The 20,923-nt window shown below is 46.0% G+C and overlaps 1 protein-coding gene across 3 annotated transcripts in view; it reads right to left on the bottom strand.

Annotated features, from left to right (window-relative positions):
- The window catches only part of IFT172 (intraflagellar transport 172), a 39,081-nt gene that overhangs the window by 13,741 nt on the left and 4,417 nt on the right, over positions 1-20,923 (bottom strand). For all 3 annotated transcript variants that reach the window (XR_003926657.2, XM_041128748.1, XM_030037133.2), the window contains 24 exons: positions 20,822-20,901; positions 19,257-19,344; positions 18,186-18,400; positions 17,967-18,090; positions 16,808-16,903; positions 16,034-16,195; positions 14,245-14,298; positions 13,617-13,720; positions 12,862-12,944; positions 12,230-12,342; positions 9,305-9,472; positions 8,797-8,933; positions 7,847-7,954; positions 7,226-7,310; positions 6,799-6,891; positions 6,394-6,471; positions 5,775-6,023; positions 3,273-3,351; positions 2,749-2,869; positions 2,251-2,395; positions 2,087-2,176; positions 1,563-1,660; positions 544-679; positions 348-464 (listed from right to left, as the gene is read on the bottom strand). Coding sequence is in view for 2 of the 3 variants with exons in the window: in XM_041128748.1 (XP_040984682.1) it covers positions 348-464; positions 544-679; positions 1,563-1,660; positions 2,087-2,176; positions 2,251-2,395; positions 2,749-2,869; positions 3,273-3,351; positions 5,775-6,023; positions 6,394-6,471; positions 6,799-6,891; positions 7,226-7,310; positions 7,847-7,954; positions 8,797-8,933; positions 9,305-9,472; positions 12,230-12,342; positions 12,862-12,944; positions 13,617-13,720; positions 14,245-14,298; positions 16,034-16,195; positions 16,808-16,903; positions 17,967-18,090; positions 18,186-18,400; positions 19,257-19,344; positions 20,822-20,901 (2,823 nt within the window). In the remaining variant the exon portion in view is untranslated. The remainder of the gene's footprint in view (positions 1-347; positions 465-543; positions 680-1,562; positions 1,661-2,086; positions 2,177-2,250; positions 2,396-2,748; positions 2,870-3,272; positions 3,352-5,774; positions 6,024-6,393; positions 6,472-6,798; positions 6,892-7,225; positions 7,311-7,846; positions 7,955-8,796; positions 8,934-9,304; positions 9,473-12,229; positions 12,343-12,861; positions 12,945-13,616; positions 13,721-14,244; positions 14,299-16,033; positions 16,196-16,807; positions 16,904-17,966; positions 18,091-18,185; positions 18,401-19,256; positions 19,345-20,821; positions 20,902-20,923) is intronic.

Genomic DNA, 20,923 nt, shown 5'->3' with positions numbered 1-20,923 from the left:
GTCAGCAGAAGTGACCCCTGGCAATCTGTGTCCACACTGGAGGGGAGCAGTGCTGGGGTGGGGCTGCTAGAGTGGGTATGGACAGAGCAATACCTCTGAGGTACAACATGGTGCAGTGGTTAGGGGTAGAGCAGTGTCTGGAGGAAGGCAGTGCTGCAGAGAGGCCAAGCCCTGCTTTTGGGGTGCAATGCTGCAGAGCAGCAGATGCAAGTGCCTCCAGTGCGGTGCCACATGCTGAAGCTAGGTAGTGTATGCCAAGTCTTCAAATTTTGCAGTGAATAGAGACAGAGCAGTTCCTACCAGGAACTGATCCCTGCACAGTGCGGTAGCTGTGAAGTGGTTATTACCCTGTAAGCTTCTTCCCACATGTCATTCACTCTGTACATGTTTACTGTGGCCTTCCAGTCCTTAGCTTCTAGGTAGTGATACTCAGCCTCCTGTAAGCATCCCTCTGCCTCTAGCTCCTGCAATTAGAGGCAATGAGTTAGTGACACTCTTGTCCCTGCCTGGTCTAGTTGATCCCCTGCCATGAGATGCACTCGCCTTGCCCAGGTGCAGGTGGGTGTCGCTGAGTAAGTCCTTGTGGTACTTGGCCACTAGGCAAACCATCTCATCATACATCTTGCACTTCTTGTACATGGTGATGGCCAAATCAGGTTCATTCACAGTGATATACAGCCTGGGAACACAAGCACATTCAAATGGCTCAGCTGAGGACATGACCAGTCCCTGCAGTCTCCCCGCATCCTGCCCAGCTGAAGTCAGGTCCTGGGCACACTGCCAAAAGGCATGACTGGTGTGCAGCATGACTGTTGCGGGCTGCAAGGCTGAACATTGCTTAGATAGAGCCCTTCTGTTATGCCACTATCAGCCGCAGTAGGGCAAAGTTATTCCCTCCATCCTCACTTGTCAACCTGAGTTGTGACGTGGAGGGAGCCTCTGGGCTTCTGTGACCTGTTCTCATCTTGGCCTCCAACCTGAGGCTGTCAGTCCTGTTGGGATGGTAACGTGACAATGTCAGCTCAACTTACTCATATAGGCCAGCAGAAAGATAAAACCCAGTGTGACTTCACCAGCTGTAATGCCCCCTTTCATGTACTGGGCATCCTTGAGATCAGGTACCATGGCATCAGATACACAGCTGTGTTTGTCCCTGTACCTACTAACCTTATTGTGTTGTTATTAATCTAGACCTGGCAACATTAGTAACCTGGATGGGAAACACTCCACTTCCCATATCTTATCCTCAGCTGACCATGACAGATCAGATGTAGCACTCTGCAGTGGGGAAAAGCTTTGCCATACTTCCTTTGCTGCATGAGACAGCTTTGCTACATGAGACCTCCCTTCTGTCCTGGTGGACAAAGATACATTAATAGTCAGTGACTTCTTTTCCTATGAACTCTGAAACATCAGCTCTAGGTCTCCATGTGTGGAGAGAGTACCTCTGACCTTTCCAAACCCCAGTCTCAAACTCTACTCCCACCCAGGAAAGGGCTTCTCCTCACTACAGCCATTTTTTCAGGGCTTAGTCTTGGACTAGTACCAAGGAAGACGCTCACCTCTCTGCTTCTTTGTACTTGCCCTGCTTCTCCATCTCTTGGGCCTGGGTTACATAGAGCACAGACACATCTTCCTGACTCATACACTTGATCGCCAGCTGCCAAAAGGAACACACATGGGAGAAACTACAGCACACTGCACAGCAATTTCTTGATACATGGTAGTGAAGGAGAAGGAGAAAACCAATCTCCTTCCCGTTATGAACAGGTGTATATGCTATATGCTCTGCAGAGAATGGGTAGTCATTTGTCAGTGTGATCAAAGCACACAGGACCAACCTCCCTGGAGAGTGCTATTTGTGTCACAGGTGCACCCACACAGGGATGCTGAAGTAAAGAAGGGCACAGACAGGATGTCAATAGCAGGGACTGATTTCTTGCTGGCTACTGGATGCCCCTACACGCATCCTTTGGGAAGAGTGCTTGTTGATCAGGTGTTGGTGCACAAGGCACCGCCACCTCCTGATGAAAGACATTTCACGAAGCAGGGTGAGGTCCCCAGGAGCTTTGGCTTCTGACTCTACCTTGTGAGCCTGTTCCCAGAGCCCGGCCTGTGTGTACATGTCAATGGCATCCTTGGTCTGGTCTCCTTTGACATACAGTTCCTCCGCAACCTGTAGGGAAATGACTATACTCAGCAGTCCCAAGGGACACACAGAGCAGTAATGACTGTGGTCTGTGGCCTCACCTGATACTCCTGTAAAGCTGCATAGTGCTGGGCAATCCTGAGGTAATATTTAGCTGCTGTCTGTTTGTCCTGCAAGTCCAAAATGTAGACGGCCTTCTTCCACTGCCTGGCTCCCAAGGCTGCCTCAATGGCCTTAATTGAGCACCTAGCATCAAAAACATAACTCTTTACAGCCAGCCACCAGCCATCTCCTCCAGCTGCGTTAAGCCAGGGAGACCAAAGTGATCGGATCTGAATAACTGACAAAGCTAAGGGGAAAGAATGAGGAACTAGGACAGCAGGGAAAAGTAATCAGGGATGAAGACCTTGGGAGAGATGCGGAAGGCATCCATGGTTGCGGCCAGCAGAGACTGCACATAAGCACCAGGTGCACTGGCAAAGCAGGGTCGAGGGGGGCCTACTCAGGAAAAAAACCCTGCTGATTTAAGCAAACTGTATCAACTTCATAGCTTGCCAGGTTATACTGCTGCTGGTTATACAGCCATCACCTGCCCCCACCTGGCTTCGATATAATGGTTAATAGCAGCATCCAGCTGTTTCTGCTGCACCAGATGGTCTCCCCAGGCCTCCTCCAGCTTCACAACTTCTGTGGGAAATGCCAGGCGAGCCAGTTCCACTGCTGTAAGGGGACATGATAGCTGTTACACTGAATCCAGCAAGAAAGCAGAACTGTGAGGTGAACATGGGCCTTGGATGGGGCGCAGAGGGAGGGGAATGGCGACTGTCTAATCCACTCCAGCTCCAACAGGCTACCCAGCAATCTGGACCCTGTGGAAGGCTGGACCAAATCCATGCTGGTGCAATCAGCATGATCAAGGCCTTGGGAAGAGGATGCTGTCCTGGGACTGTGTGTGCAAGTACAACTTTGTGAAAATACATACATTGAATGAGATGACACATGGAAGCTTCAGAGCACGTAGGCATCTCTGGGCTCCAGGGCAATAGCTCATGTTGCCACCAGGCCAGAGTACCCAGGCTCCTGCTGGGGATGTATGGGGGGAGGAACATATTTAGCACAGTACCTTTCAGGAAGGCACTGCCCTTGCAATAGCACTCCAGCGCCCTCCGTGGGTTCCCGACCTTCTCAAACAGGTCTCCAGCCTAATGACAAATACAAGCTGCCAGTTTCCAGAGCCACTATCTCCCCATACCATCATGTACCCTACCAGTCCCATGTACAGAGCTTGTCAGTCCTGCCACACAGACTTCTCCATCAGCTATGTCTTCCCCACTACTCAAGAGCATGGGGATAAAGGGAACTTCTAGGAAAGACTGCATGTGCTGAGACCATTGTCCTCTCTGCCAACTGACATACCCCAAGTGTTTTTCTGGGGTACCACTTTCTAACAAGATAAGAGTTTTTGAGACAACCTCCATTCTCTGCACAGTGGCTGGTGCAGCAACAGCCTTTTCTAGGACCATGGCCCCTCGGAGCTCTGCTATACAGATGATCATATGGGAGCCGTGGGCATTAGTAGTGAAGGGGGAAACTCAGCCTCTTGCAGCAGGTTTTTACCCTGTAGGAAAGGGTGGTGGCCAACAGGGTGGGATGAGGCTCAAAGCTTGTAGAACTTCGAACATAATATAAGAAAGGCCATCCTAGCACACCGAAGATTCATTCCCTTCAGTATTTGAATGGTGGCGAAAGCACATGTCTAGAGAAAGGTTGTAAGAACAGAGCAAGTATATACCAGCCTTTCCTCCATTCTATCTATCCGTCTCTGACAATCTGCATCACAGAAGCTTCCTGAGTTTCCGTCATGATGCTCTCACATCATCACATTTAATGGCTTTTGACAGAGTCTACCTCTGTGATTTGTCTAACCACTTTTGGACCATTCATACTTTTGGTAACAAAATATCTGGCAGCAATGAGTTCCACAGTTACTCTTTCAACTGAAGGCTTAAGAAAAGGTGAAAGGTTTGGAAAAGCACAAAATTCTCTTGGGTCAAAATAAAATGGTCAGAAAATGCCGAAGGCAAAATGAGACTGGAGAAATGTAATTTAAGCAGGTGACATAAAATAGGCCAGCAAAAAGAACTGGTTTTTTTCCACAACACATAACTGAACTGGGTAACTCATAGCCAACATTGTAGATCAAAAAGTACAGGTGGTTCAAACAATAATTTGACAAGCTCATGGAAGAAAAATCTATCAAGAGCTCTTAAACATAAAAATAAAACAGTTCAGGTACACTATAGTCTGGAAACTATGAAAGTACACTAGGGGAAGTACCACCCTATATTTGTCTGCCCTGTTCTTTACATTCCTTTCTTAAACATCTGCAAGAGGCAACTGTTGGCCAGGATACCAAGCTGTACACTGGTCAGACTCAGCACTGCTTTCTTACATTAACATGATTATGTGCTGTGTGAACAACACACTTTTGTTTTAAAACCATCACCTAATAATAAGTAGTTACAAATTTTTTGTGTTATTAGAGACAGAGAAGAATCAATTCCCTTCTACGATTGTCCTGGTTTCAGCTGGGATAGAGTTAATTGTCTTCCTAGTAGCTGGTACAGTGCTATGTTTTGAGTTCAGTATGAGACGAATGTTGATAACTGATGTTTTCAGTGGTTCCTAAGTAATGTTCAGTCTAAAGTCAAGGATTTCTCAGCTTCTCATGCCCAGCGAGCGAGAAAGCTGGAGGGACACAAGAAGTTGGGATGGGACACAGCCAGGGCAGCTGACCCAAAGTGGCCAACGGGGTATTCCATACCCTGTGATGTCACATCTACTATATAAACTGGGGGGAGTGGGTGCGGGGGGATTGCCGCTCGGGGACTAACTGGGCGTCGATCAGCGGGTGGTGAGCAATTGCACTGTGCATGATTTGTATAATCCAATCCTTTTATTATTACTGTTGTCATTTTATTAGTGTTATCATTATCGTTATTAGTTCCTTCTTTTCTGTTTTATTAAACCGTTCTTATCTCAACCCATGAGTTTTACTTCTTTTCCCAATTTTCTCCCCCTGTCCCACTGGGGGTGGGGGGGTAGTGAGTGAGCGGCTGCGTGGTGCTTAGTTGCTGGCTGGGGTTAAACCATGACAATGATATTCATGGTTCTACAGATTGTCTTCATAACCTCCTTTGTTTTTCTTCCTTAGCTTTTCCATTTAGACTATCTTTATATGAAAGCTGTACCATCATTTTTTGTTCTATTATGATGAAGCACTGTACATTTTCACAGTTATATCAAGTTTTCTATTTGATTCACAACTCCTTTCCTGTTGGTTCCTGTCTTCCCAAGGGCCTCCTTGGCTATGACTGAACACTCAGCTGATGTTTTGGAGACAGGTCACCAATGAGTCATGATCTTTTTCCTGACTAATAACGGTAATTCTAGACCCCACCCATGTATAATGGATGCAGTTAGGATTTCCTCCCAAACGTTAACTGCAAATTTATCAACACAGAATTACATCTGCTACTTTCCAGCTCAGTCCCCCTGTATCTCACAGATGCAGAGGACAGGGTAAGAGCTTTGATGCCACGAAGAAGTGGGGTGGGCCACTCACCTGTTCATACAGTTCCCCTCTGATCAGTGCCGTGGAGATCCTATTGATGACATCCCCATTGGTCAGGAGCTCATCCCTGCTCATAGCCAGCCATGCTGCTTTGGCTGGCAGCCCTGCCCGCAGGTATAAGCTGATGGCTGCCAGGTAGTCACCCTGTCCCTCTTGCACCTCCCCAGCCTTCTCTTCCTGCTGGGTATCCAGCAGCCACTGGTAGTAACCCCGACGCAACTTATCCAGCATCGGGTGTCCCTGTTGAGAAATGCAGCGTTGGTTGACCTGAGCAAGGCAAGATGTTGTCCTGCTCATCCTGCAGGCTCTGAACAGCTAGTTCATGGCACCAGACCCTTTGCTGCCCAGTTAGCAGAAACCGCAATGCCAGCCCTGAGTACCACTGCATCATCCATTTTTTTTAAAAGCCCTAGATACTCCTAAACCAATTTCAGTAGCTTTTCTCCCTCCCTATTCACCCAGGTCCATACTTATAGCAGTGCAAGCCCCTCCAAGCAGAAGTGAGGTCCTGATAGGGCAGGTGAAGAGAACCCAGACCTTGAGTGGACTCCCAGCCAGAAGACTTATCAAGCAAGCCCAGCCCACAGTCCAGCACAGCTATATTCTGTACCTTCGCCTCGGCAACCACAATGCATTCATCCCACATATGAAGCTCCTGGTACATGTCCATGGCCTCCTCTGTGGCGTTCTGTGTCAGAGAGAAAAGTGTCAACCTGAAGGCTCCATTTAGCAGATACATTGCCCTTGGGCTCTCATAGTGGGCAGGGTTATATGTGCAGAAAACACTTGAAAAAGTGTACCATCCCCTTTACATGGATATACACCCTCCCTCACCCTCTTCATGCACCTCAGGGCAATCCTGCACCTTGGAACAAGAAATACCTCCTTCTATTTCAGGGCAAAAACTCTTCTCCAAGGAATAAGCAACCTCTTCCTTTTCTCTTTCACACCAGGGCACAACCCTTTCTGCTTAGAAATAAATGAGACCTTTTCTGCTCCTTATTCCTCTACTCACTTGTTCCAGGAAGATCATCTCTGCCAGCTTGTAGTTCTTGTCTAGCATGGCCAAACGGGCACGCACCAGATAATGATCTGTACCATCACCACCCTGCAGACAACATCAGTTAGCTCAATCAGTTTGCTGAGTGAAAGAACAGGCTCTGGAGTGATACAAGGGAGGTGATTGCAGGTGGGGTCTGCGTCATTACAGAAACTAAAGAAGACAGAAGAGAATCACAGAAGTGACAAGACAGGAGCAATATGAAATGGCTAGCTAGAGGAGGGACCTGGCAGGCGTGGATGAAAGATTATGTCAGCATTTTCTACACGACCATGTATTGGTCTGTAGCAGGATACTGGTGAGCATGGACACAGAAGATAATGCGTATGCAAGTGTTTACAGGAAAGCAGCTGCCCTGCACAGCAGAAAAAGTTTGACTTACGTGCTCTTGAGCTGCCTGGTCAGCAATGGTATTGGTTTCATGCAGAAATTGAGCCTTTGCCATGTTGCCCAGAGCTGCAAAGCACCTGGAAAGAGCAAAACAGCTAGTCAATAACTGGGTTTTGTTGCCCACTTTTGGTCCAAGAAAAGAAAATCAGAACCTGGGCAGCAGACCCAGCTCTGCAAGCTGGAGAGGTGGGGTAGCCCTGCTTCAGGAGAAGGATTTTGCCAAGACCCATGTTCAGATGTGCCCTCCAGCCCTGCTTCATGGGAGAAGCCATGGACAGGACCAGTGCTCATGCTTCACTTCCCCAGGCTTCAGAGATGCGCTGAGCTTGTCAATGCCTGTCAGCTCCCTGAAGCCTTGCTATACACTGCTTTGGGTTGCCATCAGCAAAAATTTATGCTAGAAAGTGATGTCTTCTTGTCCCCAGTTCTAGCATTACTGTCTAGGATGAAAGGGCAAAGTCATTGCTTGGAATAGAGAACACTTAATTCTCCAATGCAGTGAATCTTCCAGGCCGCACAAAAAGGTCACATCTTTAGTTAGACCCTGGTTTCTGTGAGGGATTCAGCAAAGACAGTGTTTAAGCCAGAAAGATGTTATAGATGCTTCCTGTACCTCTCTGCAATGTGCAGCTGTCTAGCTTCCAAAGCCAGTCTGCTTAGAGTCTTCCACATGGCTTCAGTCTCTGCGGACATTTCCAGTGTCTCCAAAAATGCAGTAGCCCTTGAGAGAGAGAGATTTGCAGACTTTCAGTAACAGAATAGAAGAGCTCTCTGAGGAAAATCCTAGGCTGCCAGGAGCTTCCTAACATGAGTTGCACTGAAAACAAAGCAAGCTGGGTGTGACCAGTTCTGAAGAGGATTGTGTAACACAGGGCTTGACATATCAGGGAAAAATTCAGAGATCTAGGTGATCCCTATTTGGGCTAAGGTACTTAGAGGCATATGATCAGCAGGTGGCTGTAGCAGTGCGGGGCAAGTCTGAAGTGTTGTGCCTGAAGCAAGTTCCTGGTGCAAAGAAGTCTCTCAAGTGGTAACAGTGCTCTGAACACGTGACATTTTCTCCCCTGGTCAATTTTAAAACTCTATAACAATGTCAGCAGTACCCAGGTGGCTACCATGACTGCTTCAGGCAGTCAGTTTTTCCTCTGCACAGCTCCTGAATGTTTCCATGACACTGTCACTATCCCTGGAGGGGCAGTGGCAAAAGCACCTGAGTACAACTTCACATCTGGCTGCTACGGAAGACACACTGATTCACTGCAGTTAAGTGAAAACTGCCTTCAGTGAATTTCTATCAGTGTCAATGGGACCAGACTGGCCAGTCTCTTGTGCCCCCGAGTTTGAAAACACAATGCTGTGAGGATGAAAAAGCTGCATATTCACTCCTAAAGGACTCTGTTGTGCATTATAGCCAGACTTGGCACCAACATCATGCTCAGAACCTAAACTTCAACTCTGTATGGAAAGCTGTGTGCTGCTGTAGTTCATGGATTACTGACTCTCAGATGTCTGTTATGTGAAGTGGGCTACCTGCCATCACCATGTGGTGTATCTAGCACTTACCTGTGATAATCCCCATCGTCAATGGCAGTTCCAAACTCTATGAGGCCTTCGTCCAGGGTGTAGGACACGGTGTTCACCCCTTCAGATACTATCACTTCAGTCTTTCCATCATTCCGTTCCAAGTCTACAATATCCCCCTGGAAAGAGTACCAGCTATCAACACTCCCACGTTCTCCTGAAGTACGTGGGGTAGCAGGGCTGTGAGGACAGCACTGCGACAGCTCTGCTGATTAAAGTTCTGCTGAATGAGCTCACACTGAGCAGACACCATCCTTATCTCAACAGAGGGAAGGAAAAAGGCACTGAGCAACTCCTTGCTATATTAACTATCTCCATCTTCTGCCAGAAATGCCTGCCACAAAGCTGACAGATGAGCCTATAGTTTGTCCAGAAGAAACTAGCAGTTCCCTTCTGTCTCCCTTCTGCAATACCACCCTGACAATTCCCACACACATGAGCAAGAAGTAACAGAAACTGCTGGAGGTAATCAAAGTCTCCAGAGTTTTACCTTCAGAGGAAACATGGTGACTCGCTCTGGAGCATCAATGTTATACCAAATGCAGAGGCTGTTTCTGTTCTGAGCCACCACCACATCACTGCCTGGGACCCACTGCACGTAGGAGCAATAGTTCAAAATGGTAGTCTTGGTGCTGCTTTCAGTGTCATAGAGCTGCAACTAGAGGGGGGAAGAGGAGAAAAAGGCTCAGCTGGGCTCGTGGCTGGGCTGCTAGCTCACATGAACATGGCAGGAACATCAGACCAAGCATCTTGTAAACAGGTATTACCAACAAGGAATCAGACTTTTTCTAAGATATGTAGCCCGAACTCCCACACTGTTATTTACACACATTACTATCCAAACCTTAAGACCTTTTTTAACCCTTGCAGCATTTTAAGCAGCATGCTCAGATCCTGCCTTCCTTATTGCTAGGCACGTGCGTATATAAACCAGAATATGTCTTGTGCTGCTTCAGTTCCCTCTCAGTTGCAGAGCTGGAACAGGAGAATGGTCTCTTCAGTCCTTCATGCAAACAAACTGGGGGACCAAGAAGGGCCTTCCCCTGCAATTCTGGGCTGAACTGTCCATCCCAGGTAGAGTCCTATTGCAAGAACTGTTGCCAATAAGGTGAGAGGCTATTTGTTTGCAGGATACGCTGCCCTGAAACAAACCTGACAATTTGGAAGGTGTAACCTGACACAAGGCATAACAAAGATGTATGATGGCTTGTAACTTAAAAGTCCTAGGCTGTCTCTGCTCCTTGTCATAATTGTCCTCACTTAGCAAAGATAAGAAAAAGAAGAGAGAATTGTGCTAGTCTCATGACATACCAGTCAAAAGAGAACAAGAAAGTTCCCGTTTCAGTCTGTACCAAACTGGTTGGAGAACTAGGTACAAACATAGCTTAGGAGAATCATGGTACTGTCTGATTTAGGCTGGTGGCAGTATTTAATGAAGGAGCTGTCTATGTAGCCTCTTGAGAGGCCTGAAAAGGAGCCAGAAGAGGCAACAGCAATCTTGATGATGCCACTGTCTCTTGCTGAGACAGTAAATTAGAGGAACCAAATATAAACTGAACAAGACTGCAGAAATAAATGTAAAAAGATACACTGCTGGGAAAATTCTCTCTTCTCCCATGATAGGACATATACAGCTTTGTGAAAATGTACATATCACTTCCAAATAGAAGCCTGTTTCATCTGGTGCAGGCTGCAATCACTGTTAGTACCTTTCTGAAGAGTATCAGTGCAGCAGAGCCCAAACAGAAGCCCTCACTTCTGGCAGTGATTCAGTCTCCTTTGTAGTGAAGGTCATTCTTGATTGATACTTTTATGGATATGTGAAAGTAGTGTCCTAAAGGGCTGGGGACATGGAACAATCCTCCTTCTGAGAGTTAAGAGGGTCTTGATTAGAGAGGCACTCTAACGCAGATGCAGGCATTACATTTTTGCAAATTCACATTGGGCTGCTCCTTCTATTTCTCTGTAATCACAAAGTACTTGTAGGAGTCCTTGTTCTGTGATGGCCCAGAACCAGAACTACAGTCTTTGGGCAAGAAAGACTACCTCCAGCACCTTCTTGTGAGAGAAGTCTGTGGTAAAGAGTTTGTGAGGTGGCAGATGCATGCACTGCAATCTTTGGCTACAAAATTGAGTGCTCTAGGGGCTAGCTGCTAAGCTTGGCAGCAATGAATCAGCCTATGTGTGAGTGACAAGCAGACAGGTAGTTAATTGGAGATCTGTTCTTCCCAGGCAAGAAGATATCGTTGCACCTCCTACAATCTATGATGCAATCTTAGGGGTCAAGCTGCCAAAAATGATGAAGGAGGGGCAGCTCAGTGAAGAAGCCTGGGGTTCCTGTCTGAAATGTAAGGGGTGAATTCAGAGTTTCTTCTGAGATGAGGCTCAGAAAGTTCTCAGGGGTTTCAACACATATGCACATATGAACATAATACTTCACCCATCCTTGGACTAAGGAGAGAGGTACAGCCAACATGGAAATATTCTACTGCAGACTGACAGCCCCCAATGGGATCTGAACTCGAGCAATTAAAACCATCCTGTGATGAGCTGCAGTGCTATAGCTGGGGTCTGCCACAGCATCTGGGTCACCTGCATAGAAATTCTGGATGTGAATTACACCATTGTCAAGAAGGTCATGTTCTCTTCTCAGGACACTCTTGTGACAAGAGGAGCAAATGAAGTCAAGCAGTCAAAGAGTCTTACATTCCCTAATAGTGAAGAAGGCTTGATAGTGAACTGAGTGGAACTGTAATACTGATAAACACATCTTCTTGCCTGCTGCAGTAAGCTTCTTCAGCTGTATGTGTACAATTAAACTAAACATGGCTAGGACATGAAGTGAGTAGCTGCACATCGTAATCTGTAGTGTGAGACCATTACCGTGATTTTGGGCATAGTTTTGTCCTGGGTTTACTAGTACTCTCCCAGACAACATTCAGTCATGGTCTGGGAATCAGCACAAGCCAAGGGCCATATCAAACAAGCTATTTGTTTGTGACTATGGTGTTTTAAAGAATTAGAGTTCATCTTACAGATATAAGCCAAGCTGTTGGAGAGAACACCTTTTTTTAATTTACATGTTTAAGTGCAACATTGGGGTCCTAATCCTGAGATTAACCCACTTGTCTCCACCTCACAGTAGAAGAGTCTATGATTTTCATTTTCAGGTGTGACGAGATGGAGCAAAATGTGTAGTAACTAGCGTCAGAATTAGCTATGACTTAAGACCAAACATGCAATGTTGCCAGCTCATGCAATCTGAACATCATCTATCTTTCTCAAGGAAGTGGTCAAAAAATTACCAATACTTCAGATGGGTTTCTCACCTCCCTCCCTCCATTCAGGCATATCTGTCTTTACCTCTCCCCAGGCATGCCACCTTGCCACACTCCCCCCAATGTGCCTGCCTCACCCTCATCTTCTTGTCCCTGAAGAGTAGTTTGTGGCCTGTTTCATTCAGCTCCAGCCAATCAATCTTGCTGTCATGGCTGATAGTGCCAGTGTTGTAGCCACCAACAAGGTCCACTTGGGAAGGAAAGAAAGGAGAAACAGTGTAAGTACCTAATGTGCCCCAAAGTGCTGAACATTCAATGCTGTCCTGTGGGGATCAGGTGCCTGGGACCCAATTAGGGCAGGACCCCCTGGCAAACACACTGTGACATGAAAAGCAGACTGCAGTGACATTTTATCTTGATGCCTTATCAACAGCAGGAACTCCCTCCACCCTTCTGTGAGCATGCACAGATTACAAGCAGTGCAGGCAGCAATATCATCATGCTGAACTGCATAGAATCTCAGGTCCAGGTCACAGTCACAGCCACCCCACACCTGTGTCCACTCCAGGCAGCCAACCTGCCAAAAGCAGGACAGCCTGGCCTCTAGTGGTCTGCTGCCAGGCAGAGTGAACGCAAAGGGGGCCTTCAGGAATCCGCTGCCTGGTAGCGTGAATGCAAAGAGGACCTTCAGGGATATGCTGCCTGGCACAGAAAATGCAAAGGAATCAGGAAGACCGGCAAAATACAGGGGAGGGAGGTTTACACTCACCTGTTGCTATAGTCTTGATGTCTATCAGATAAGCCAGTCTCTTGTTCTCCACGGCTCTCTGTCGTCTCTCATTGACACGGACACTATTATTTGAAGGGAATGATGACTGTTACCTTTACTACTCTCTAAATTCACAGGACTGAATCACGTAGTCCCTTCCAGTCTTACCTGCAGTTTCCCCAGGCACATGGAGCCTCTTGCAGGTCTCTGACCTGTGACTCTTGCACAGTACCTACAGCTGCCTCAAGTGAGAACAAACCTTTCTGATTCATGGCTTCACTCCAGAAGCTGCCCCTCTGGAACCAGGGTCCCCAATAGCAAATTAGTTAGGCTGCTTCCACCTCCAAGCAGCCCATGATCCTCCCTTCTCTCGAATCAGAAAATGGAGTATGGTATTTCAGAGGGACAGAGGAGGTCCTGCTGGCATCTAGAGTCCCTGATAATGCTGTACTAGGACCAGCTGGATGCAGAGATCCCTGAGTACATGCACAGGAGGTCCCTCTTCAGCAATAGCCAAGGCAGCCTTCAATAAGCATGTATCAGAGGAAAATGGGCTGTTGTGCTTCTAAAACTTTACAACCATTAGATGTAACCAAGCAATTAAACCCCACCATCGCTCACTGTCAGAAGCAGATTACTCAGGTCCCAGTGTCTGGGGGCCGCATTCCACAGAGTGGGACGCTTCCAAGTGTATATATTTGAGGTCACTCTCACAAAATGCCTGTGCTGGCCACACAAGCAGGTATAACACTTACCTGACAACATGAGGGTTCATGAACTCTGTGCGGACAGAACCCAGGATGTCATTGCTTCCATATTCCACCAGTGTCAGCTCTCCAGCATTAAAGATCATGCAGACCTGAAGGTGAGAGGGGAATACGCTCTTACAGAAAAGCCAGGTAAACACACATACCTACCAGTGAGGTGTGCAGAAAAGAACTCTGCTGCACACAAGTCTAAAATCAAACCCTCTGGGATGAGTAATGAATTGTCCTTGGCTTCCTGTTGTGACTGCCAGCTTTTCCTCAGGGTTGGGGATTTTAGTTCTGGGTCTATCAGTCCTGCAGGAGCCAACCTGTCACTGTGACAGCTGCATTCTGTATCTCCAACATCCTCTCTAGCTGTTGCTCTTTTATTGCTCCTCTCTCTTATAGGGTTATGACTTGTATAACTTGACAGTCCACACGCTAAGTTTGTTCTGTACCTGGCATGTGGAAAAGGCAAGTATGGGGAGGAAGCAGATCATGATCTGCATGGAGAAGGCAAGTCCAGGAAACTGCTGAGAAACAGGGTTTTCCAGAAGTGCAGTTCACACTTTTTCTGCTGGTGCACACACAGATTTACTCACCATTCATGGGTAGCATCCTGTCCCATCCAACTTACATTCTCATTGTCGAAGAAGAACTTCTCATTCCCTCCAGATCCTTGCCAGGCTACCTACAAAGCAATGGCATCAAGTGAGCAAATGCCAGCCTGACAGCTCCTGCAGGGAACCAGGTTGCAGGCATTGTGGTCCACTGTCCAGCTCTCAACCCCCACAACAGATAGCAAAAAGTACACTGCAGAAGGGATCATGTTCCAGCACTTCAGCTGTCAACACTGTTGTTCAGTCATTCCCAGCTTGCAAGCTCCTCACTTCCCTCTCCTTTTTTTAACCTCTGCTTCAGACTCCTGTTCTCTTTGTGTAGTATCTTATTGCCTTCTGGACGAGGGGCCTTTATGTACTCCCTCTAGCCTACTCTTTCACAGGCACTTCTCCGCCTTCCTTAGACTAACTTTATTATAAAAAGCACCCCCAACGGTCCCTTTGCCTCCATAAGTCTTCTCCACAGAATCAGTGCTCCATTTGTGGGGGCAGAATGTCCACACCACATGTAGCTGAAACCCTTCTTTTCTGGGGTCATGTTAGCAATGATTGGTCAGCATAGTGCCAGTGGGGGACCAAATGATTTGGAATTTGAGAAGAGCACTGGATAATACAATGGTTACTGTGATGACAACAGGTAAGTGGTAGAGTGAATGTAGAGAGGCAGAGAACTGAAAGCCAAAGCTGCAGCTGTCCTCTTTCCTCCTTGAGCAAGAGCTCCAAGTCACTGCTTCAACAAAACTCCAGTGAGACAGCATGATGGCAAAGGGACTACTCACAACCCTATTCTTTATAAGAAGTGAGTATAGCTGTGCAACTGAAAGAAAAACTCCTCTGTGCAGTATGATGTAAAGAAACCTGGGAGATTTAGTCTGGCCAGATTTTCAGCTGGATTACCAAGTATCAGTATGCTCCAACTCAAATCTGTAGTCAGGAGCTCCTGCTCCCGGCTAGGTTGATAAGCACACCATTAGCCTGATTAAAAGTATATGATAACTGTGTGAACAAAGCAAATATGTCCTGAAGCCTGTTTAATACTTTTATCAGACACTAACCTACTGCCCACGTTCTCCAGGCTTGGCACATAGGCTCAGCACTCAGTGCACTGTGAGGCTCATGGTATGGACAGTTTTGCATGAATTGTTTGGTACAGAAATGATACTGGCATAAGCTGTGGTACTGCAGTCATGAATGGTGGGGGGTTTTTTGGTTTTGTTTTTGTTTGTTTTTATTTAAAAACACACTAAGATTCATACATTCACATCTGGAATGTACATATGTACAGCATCCAGTTTTGGGCCCCCCAGTACAAGAAAGACATTGACAAACTGGAGCAAGTTCAGCAGAGTGCCATCAAGATGGTTGGGGCTGAAGCACTTGCACTGCGAAGAGAGGCTGAAGGAATTGGGCTTCTTCAGCCTGGAGAAGGGAAGGATTAAGAGACCTCTAATAAGGTGATGCCAGGCTTTTTTTTTTGGCAGATGCACAGTGAAAGGGTGAGAAACGGTTATAAATTAAAACAGCAATTCCAAAGAGACTTAGGAGAAAAGCTTTCCCCCGCGAGGAGAGTAAAGCATTGAAACGGGGGACCAGAGGGACTGTGGGATCTGAGCAATGACATCTGAATTTAATATTGACCTTCCTTTGGGTAGGAAGTTAGATAAGAGACCTCCCAAGGCCCCTTCCAACCTGAATTATTCTATGATTCTTTGAAAATAGATGTATTGTTCCCACACAGAAAACATATCCTTTGAGTTACAAAGTTAAGCATTTGACATTCAAGAAATGCCACGGATTTTCCAGTACCTCACTGAGCTTGTTGGAGCTGATGTCACCCAGCAATAATGTGTCTGAGGTATGGGCCACCAGATATCTGTCTTTCCCCAAGATCTTCACCTCATCAATCTCATAACCATACTGGGATTTCAACACAACTCGAGTTCCTGTTGAGAGGTTCTTCACAATGACCTAGAGAAAGTGGGAAAATGCAGTATGAGGCCATGCACAGAGGAAGAACTCACACTTCTTTGCCATGGAAGATTATGCAGCAGATGATACTTGGGTATTTAGATGTCCCCTCACATCATTTCACTCTGCTTTTTAAAGAAACCTTACCATTCCTTTTGTATGGGATGACAACTGTAGTAGCAGTGTGGGATTCTCACTTCTGCCATTTAGAAGTTTCTAGTTTAACTGGAGGGCTACTTAGACCCCCGAGGATAAGCCACCCTCTGAGAGTCCTGCTCTCTCTCCACTGACTAGAGGGGGGTGCCTAGACTCCTAGCTCACCCTTACTACCTGATTTTGAACGAGGTAAAGTTGGCTGAAGTTAAACCACTTAAGGAGCCTGCATTTGGCACGGAGGTACCCCCCACAAATTCACAAGCTAGGAAATAAACTCCATTCTCTTTGCTCCTAGCCGATTTCCAGCCAGCCTTGACCCTGTCACTGGAATATCCCCTATGCCTTTCCCAACAAGTTGCTATAAACAAACCATAGGTGCAGAACTCCAAACATGCCTACTTTTAGCAAGCATCCCCTTTTCATCAAGAGACATTACCTCATTGGATATTCTCTTACCTGGCTTGGTCCCACATATGTCACTTCAAATTTATTTTTGTAAATGCTTCTGCGAAGGCAGCAGTCAAATTGTTCAACTCCTCCACACAGAGTGCCCTGGGGAAACAAACACATTGCACACAGTCAGTGAATTCTGTTAAGGAGAGATATTCCAAACCCTACTTACATGAGGAGGATCAGAGGTGAGACAGAAATCCACAGGTCCTGGCTGCTCTGGAGAACAAGGCTGAAGCCCCCAGATGCATGAGGAACAGCCCTATTTTGACTTTCTTGAGAGAACAGAAAGATTGATAAATTCTCAGAGAAACAGAGCTTACCAAATACTAGCATGTACATGGGAGAGGAAGAGAAGGGGTTAAAAATCACCTTTATCCTCATCTTCCCCCTTATCCTTCTCAGTTTCCCACTCCTCCCTTCCAGAAGAATCCTTCCACCTTTATCTCTTTCAACATCCCCATTCCTTTCACCTATCTCCTATCTCTTAGCCCCTTCTCCTTCTCCACAAGTATTTGTTCACATGCTCAATTAATTCTCTGCCTGCAAGTATTCTGAGGATTCTTGATTGTTGAACATAAAAAGATGCAAAAACTATAAAAGAAAAGTTGTAAATAGCAACCTTCCTAAATAATTTAAGTGCTTTAAAGAGTTATTCAACATAATAGGGACAGATTTGCAGAAAGATTAAAGAGCTTTAAAGAATTATTTAACTTAATAGAAAAAGGCAGATCAAGGCCCAACAGCTGAAAGCGGAAGACAGACAACTCTGAACTGAAAACATAGGACATAAACATAGAATATAAGTAACAGATCAGTTTTTATACTGCTTCTTACAGGTGCTCAGGGGAAAGAATGCTCATGAGACTGCTCTAGAGAAACTATGCTGACATTATTATGCCTCTGTGAAAAAAGGAGGACTGCTGCTGCTCGTCCATGATATTTTACAGCTTCATACTCTGCACACCGCACATCTGACTGCAGCAGTGTCTCTTGCACAAGGTCTTAGCCTAGGAACCTTGCACATCACACACCTAGGTGATGGTGTGACCACTCTCATAAGCTCTCCCTGTATCACATCACTTTGTTCTTAGGAGCACACATAAGTCTGTCTGTCCCTGGTGTGTGACTCATGGGCTCAGCGTTGCTGACTCGTGATACAAACCGCACAGATGCGTGAACCATCCCTCTTCCATGCTAAAGCTGTGATGGTGTAGAGGTGAGCTATTTCTTTGGATTTGCCTTCCTCCCAGGCACTGCGGCGTGGGCTCCAGTTCAAAACCCTTAACCTGTGAGAACAGATGAGAAAGCAAAGACATGAAGAAATGTGTATGGCTGAAAAAAAAGCACTATAAAGGGGAGACTTTACCATCAGGCACTATACCTATCATAGCTGCCAATGACGACAGACTGGCCGCCAGGACTGGCAGCTGCTGTGGTGAATTCCTTCTCTGATGAGTCCCGGCTATAGTCAAAGGTTTGAATCACATTGCCCTCCTTCCCATAAGCTACAATCTTCTTATCGCAGCCTGCAGCCACAATGCTATTGGAAGCCCAGGCAAGGGCATAAGGAGGACAGGGATGCATCACCAACTTACCCTACAACAGACGAGAAAGAACATCCTGAAAACATGAACAGCTCTAGCCCCCAACTGGCCTCTGTATTCAGCTATCACAATGAGACCAGTATGAGGCCCTTCTGTAAAGTCCAATTCATGGGGGTTACTTTGTCTGCCTGCCCCAGTTTGTAGGAAGGTAGAAAGAAACCAGAGCCGAGAGATGTATCAACTATTCCACTCATTCAACTAGGAGAGAAGATTGCTGATGCCAGTAAGAAGACCAGTACCGTTAACTAGACTGAGATGCACTCTTAACATAGCAGAGTATATATGGGCCTTCAGCATATCATGGTAGAGAGCAGACATGCTCAAACTGCTTCAGTCAGAGAGAAAAGATCTGAGTGACAGTAGCATTCCCTTCACCACAGCCTGAAGCACAGAGACTACTCCTTTTGGGGAGGAGCAGGAGGCTCAGGAGACATGCTGGGTGCCTAGAGTACCCTGTCCACAGACAGAGCGTGAACTTGGGATTCAGGGTTAACTGGGATAACTCTACATTGCTTAGTGAGAAGACAAGAGCTGTTCCCTGGAACCCTACCCATTCAAGCATCATTCTCCTGGACACTCTAACATCAGATCTTTCCGGACACCTGAAAAGCCTTACGTCTCATACACAAAAAAGTAACCTCCCCTCTTACCACCCCACTCTGTATTTCAAAGCATTTAGTCACTGCTCTGTCTTCATCAATGCTCCATAATGCCTATGCTAGCAAGCACAGACTGCAGCTCCTCTCCAGACTTCCACTCCCTCCACAGCATGATCCCTTTCCAGAGCTCTTGAGCTGGGGAGTAGGCTGAGCAAGGGATTTTGCTCAATGAAGAAGGATCTTTGATACCTGTGATTCACCTGAGCCCTCATCATCAAAGAAGAAGCGTACTATGGTTCCATCTGCATGGCCAGACAGGATTCCCTTCCCCGACACACTGCAAAGAAACACAGACAGGATGATGCAATATTGCAGTAAAACTTGCACCTTTATTTTCATATCCTTGCCCAGAGGAGCCAGTCCCAGGGTCATTGTTGATGTTCCTCATCAAAGGAACCTTCACCAAAGACAAGTTGGGTGATGAACACAAGAATATCTAGTACCTGTATTGGTGTCTGTAAAAACAAAGCACACAAAAGTATGGAGACTGGAGAGTGGCCAGTTAAGTATCTTCATCATGTAAAATCACAATAACCAACTTCCTGTATTACTAAAACATGGAGAGGCTAAGTAACCTTAAGTGGAATAATGACTATGCACACAATTTCTTATAGCAAGGTATATCAAGCAACCCTTGCATTGGAACTGTTTGAGAAGTGAGGCTGGATATTGTGACACCAGGAATCCCTAAAAGCAACACAATTTAGGGAAAAAACATCTAGACCAACACTCCAGGCCTAAGTCCATTATTTGCAGCATTAATGTCTTGTGTACTTCTTGACACAAGCAGGGAAAAGAGAGCAAGGAAGAAGAAACAGGCCTAATGTAATGTACCTAGAAAGAACACACTTAAACAATTATTTAAGTACAGAATACAAATTCTATGAACACTGTAACAATCCAGGAATCATACATCTGTCTTCTGTTGATTGCAATCCCAGATTTGTCATTGATACCATAGCAATAACAGCATAAGTTGTGTTTAGAAATAAAAGAAGAGGGGGAGAGAGTTGGGGGGGAGGATTGGGGGAGAGGGAGAGGAGGGCAAACAGGGAAGAGAGGTGGGGGAAGGGGGGGCATGAAGAGACAGGAAGAGAGAGAGGAAATAGAAACCTTCTGGAATAGAGGCAAAGGCAGGCAGACTTTGGAGGGATTTCTCAGTGGTAGAAAGTCAGAGTCTTAGACTAGCTTTAGGTTTTTTAAATTTGTTTAGCACTCAAAAACCAGAATGACACCATTTAGTGAAAATCCCACTGCTAGGACCATGACATATCTTAAATTTTTTAGGTAAAGGATACTAAAGTAGTTAAAATGAAAATAATTTAAAATTGCACTTTATGGTTATATTTCTAATTATAGCCTTGTCACAGTTTTATCTGGCAGAATATTTTTACTTTTTTTTAGCCCTTAAACTTGACTAATGTTAGTAATTAGCTAGGTGAAGCTGACAAATTTAATCTTTATAAAGTCATGGATTCAAATAAATCAATGTATGTAAGTAATCTCATGAGGACTTGCATCCTGAAATGTGTTGGGGGGGGCAACAAAACTACATGGGCCAGTGTGGCACAGGCAAGTATCAGATTTTAGGAAGGAATTCCTTTTGGAAAGCACAGTATTTTATTATCTTGACAAGGAACTGACAGCAGAAAGACCCTCTGGCAACCTCCCATACAGCCACCAGTTATGCCAGGGCCTATTGTAGGTAGGAGACTGAGCCAAAGCAGTGTAGCCTAAAGCAGTGCCATACTCACTTGGAAGTTAGGGAGACCACATAGGAATCTGTCCCATAAATGGTGGAAGACTTGTTGTTCTTTGTATTTGCTAAACGAACCTGAGAAAGAGAATCTGATCAA

Source organism: Aquila chrysaetos, chromosome 15 (assembly GCF_900496995.4).
Source record: "Aquila chrysaetos chrysaetos chromosome 15, bAquChr1.4, whole genome shotgun sequence".
Lineage (NCBI taxonomy): Eukaryota > Metazoa > Chordata > Aves > Accipitriformes > Accipitridae > Aquila > Aquila chrysaetos.
This window is presented reverse-complemented; position numbering and strand designations above follow the sequence as displayed.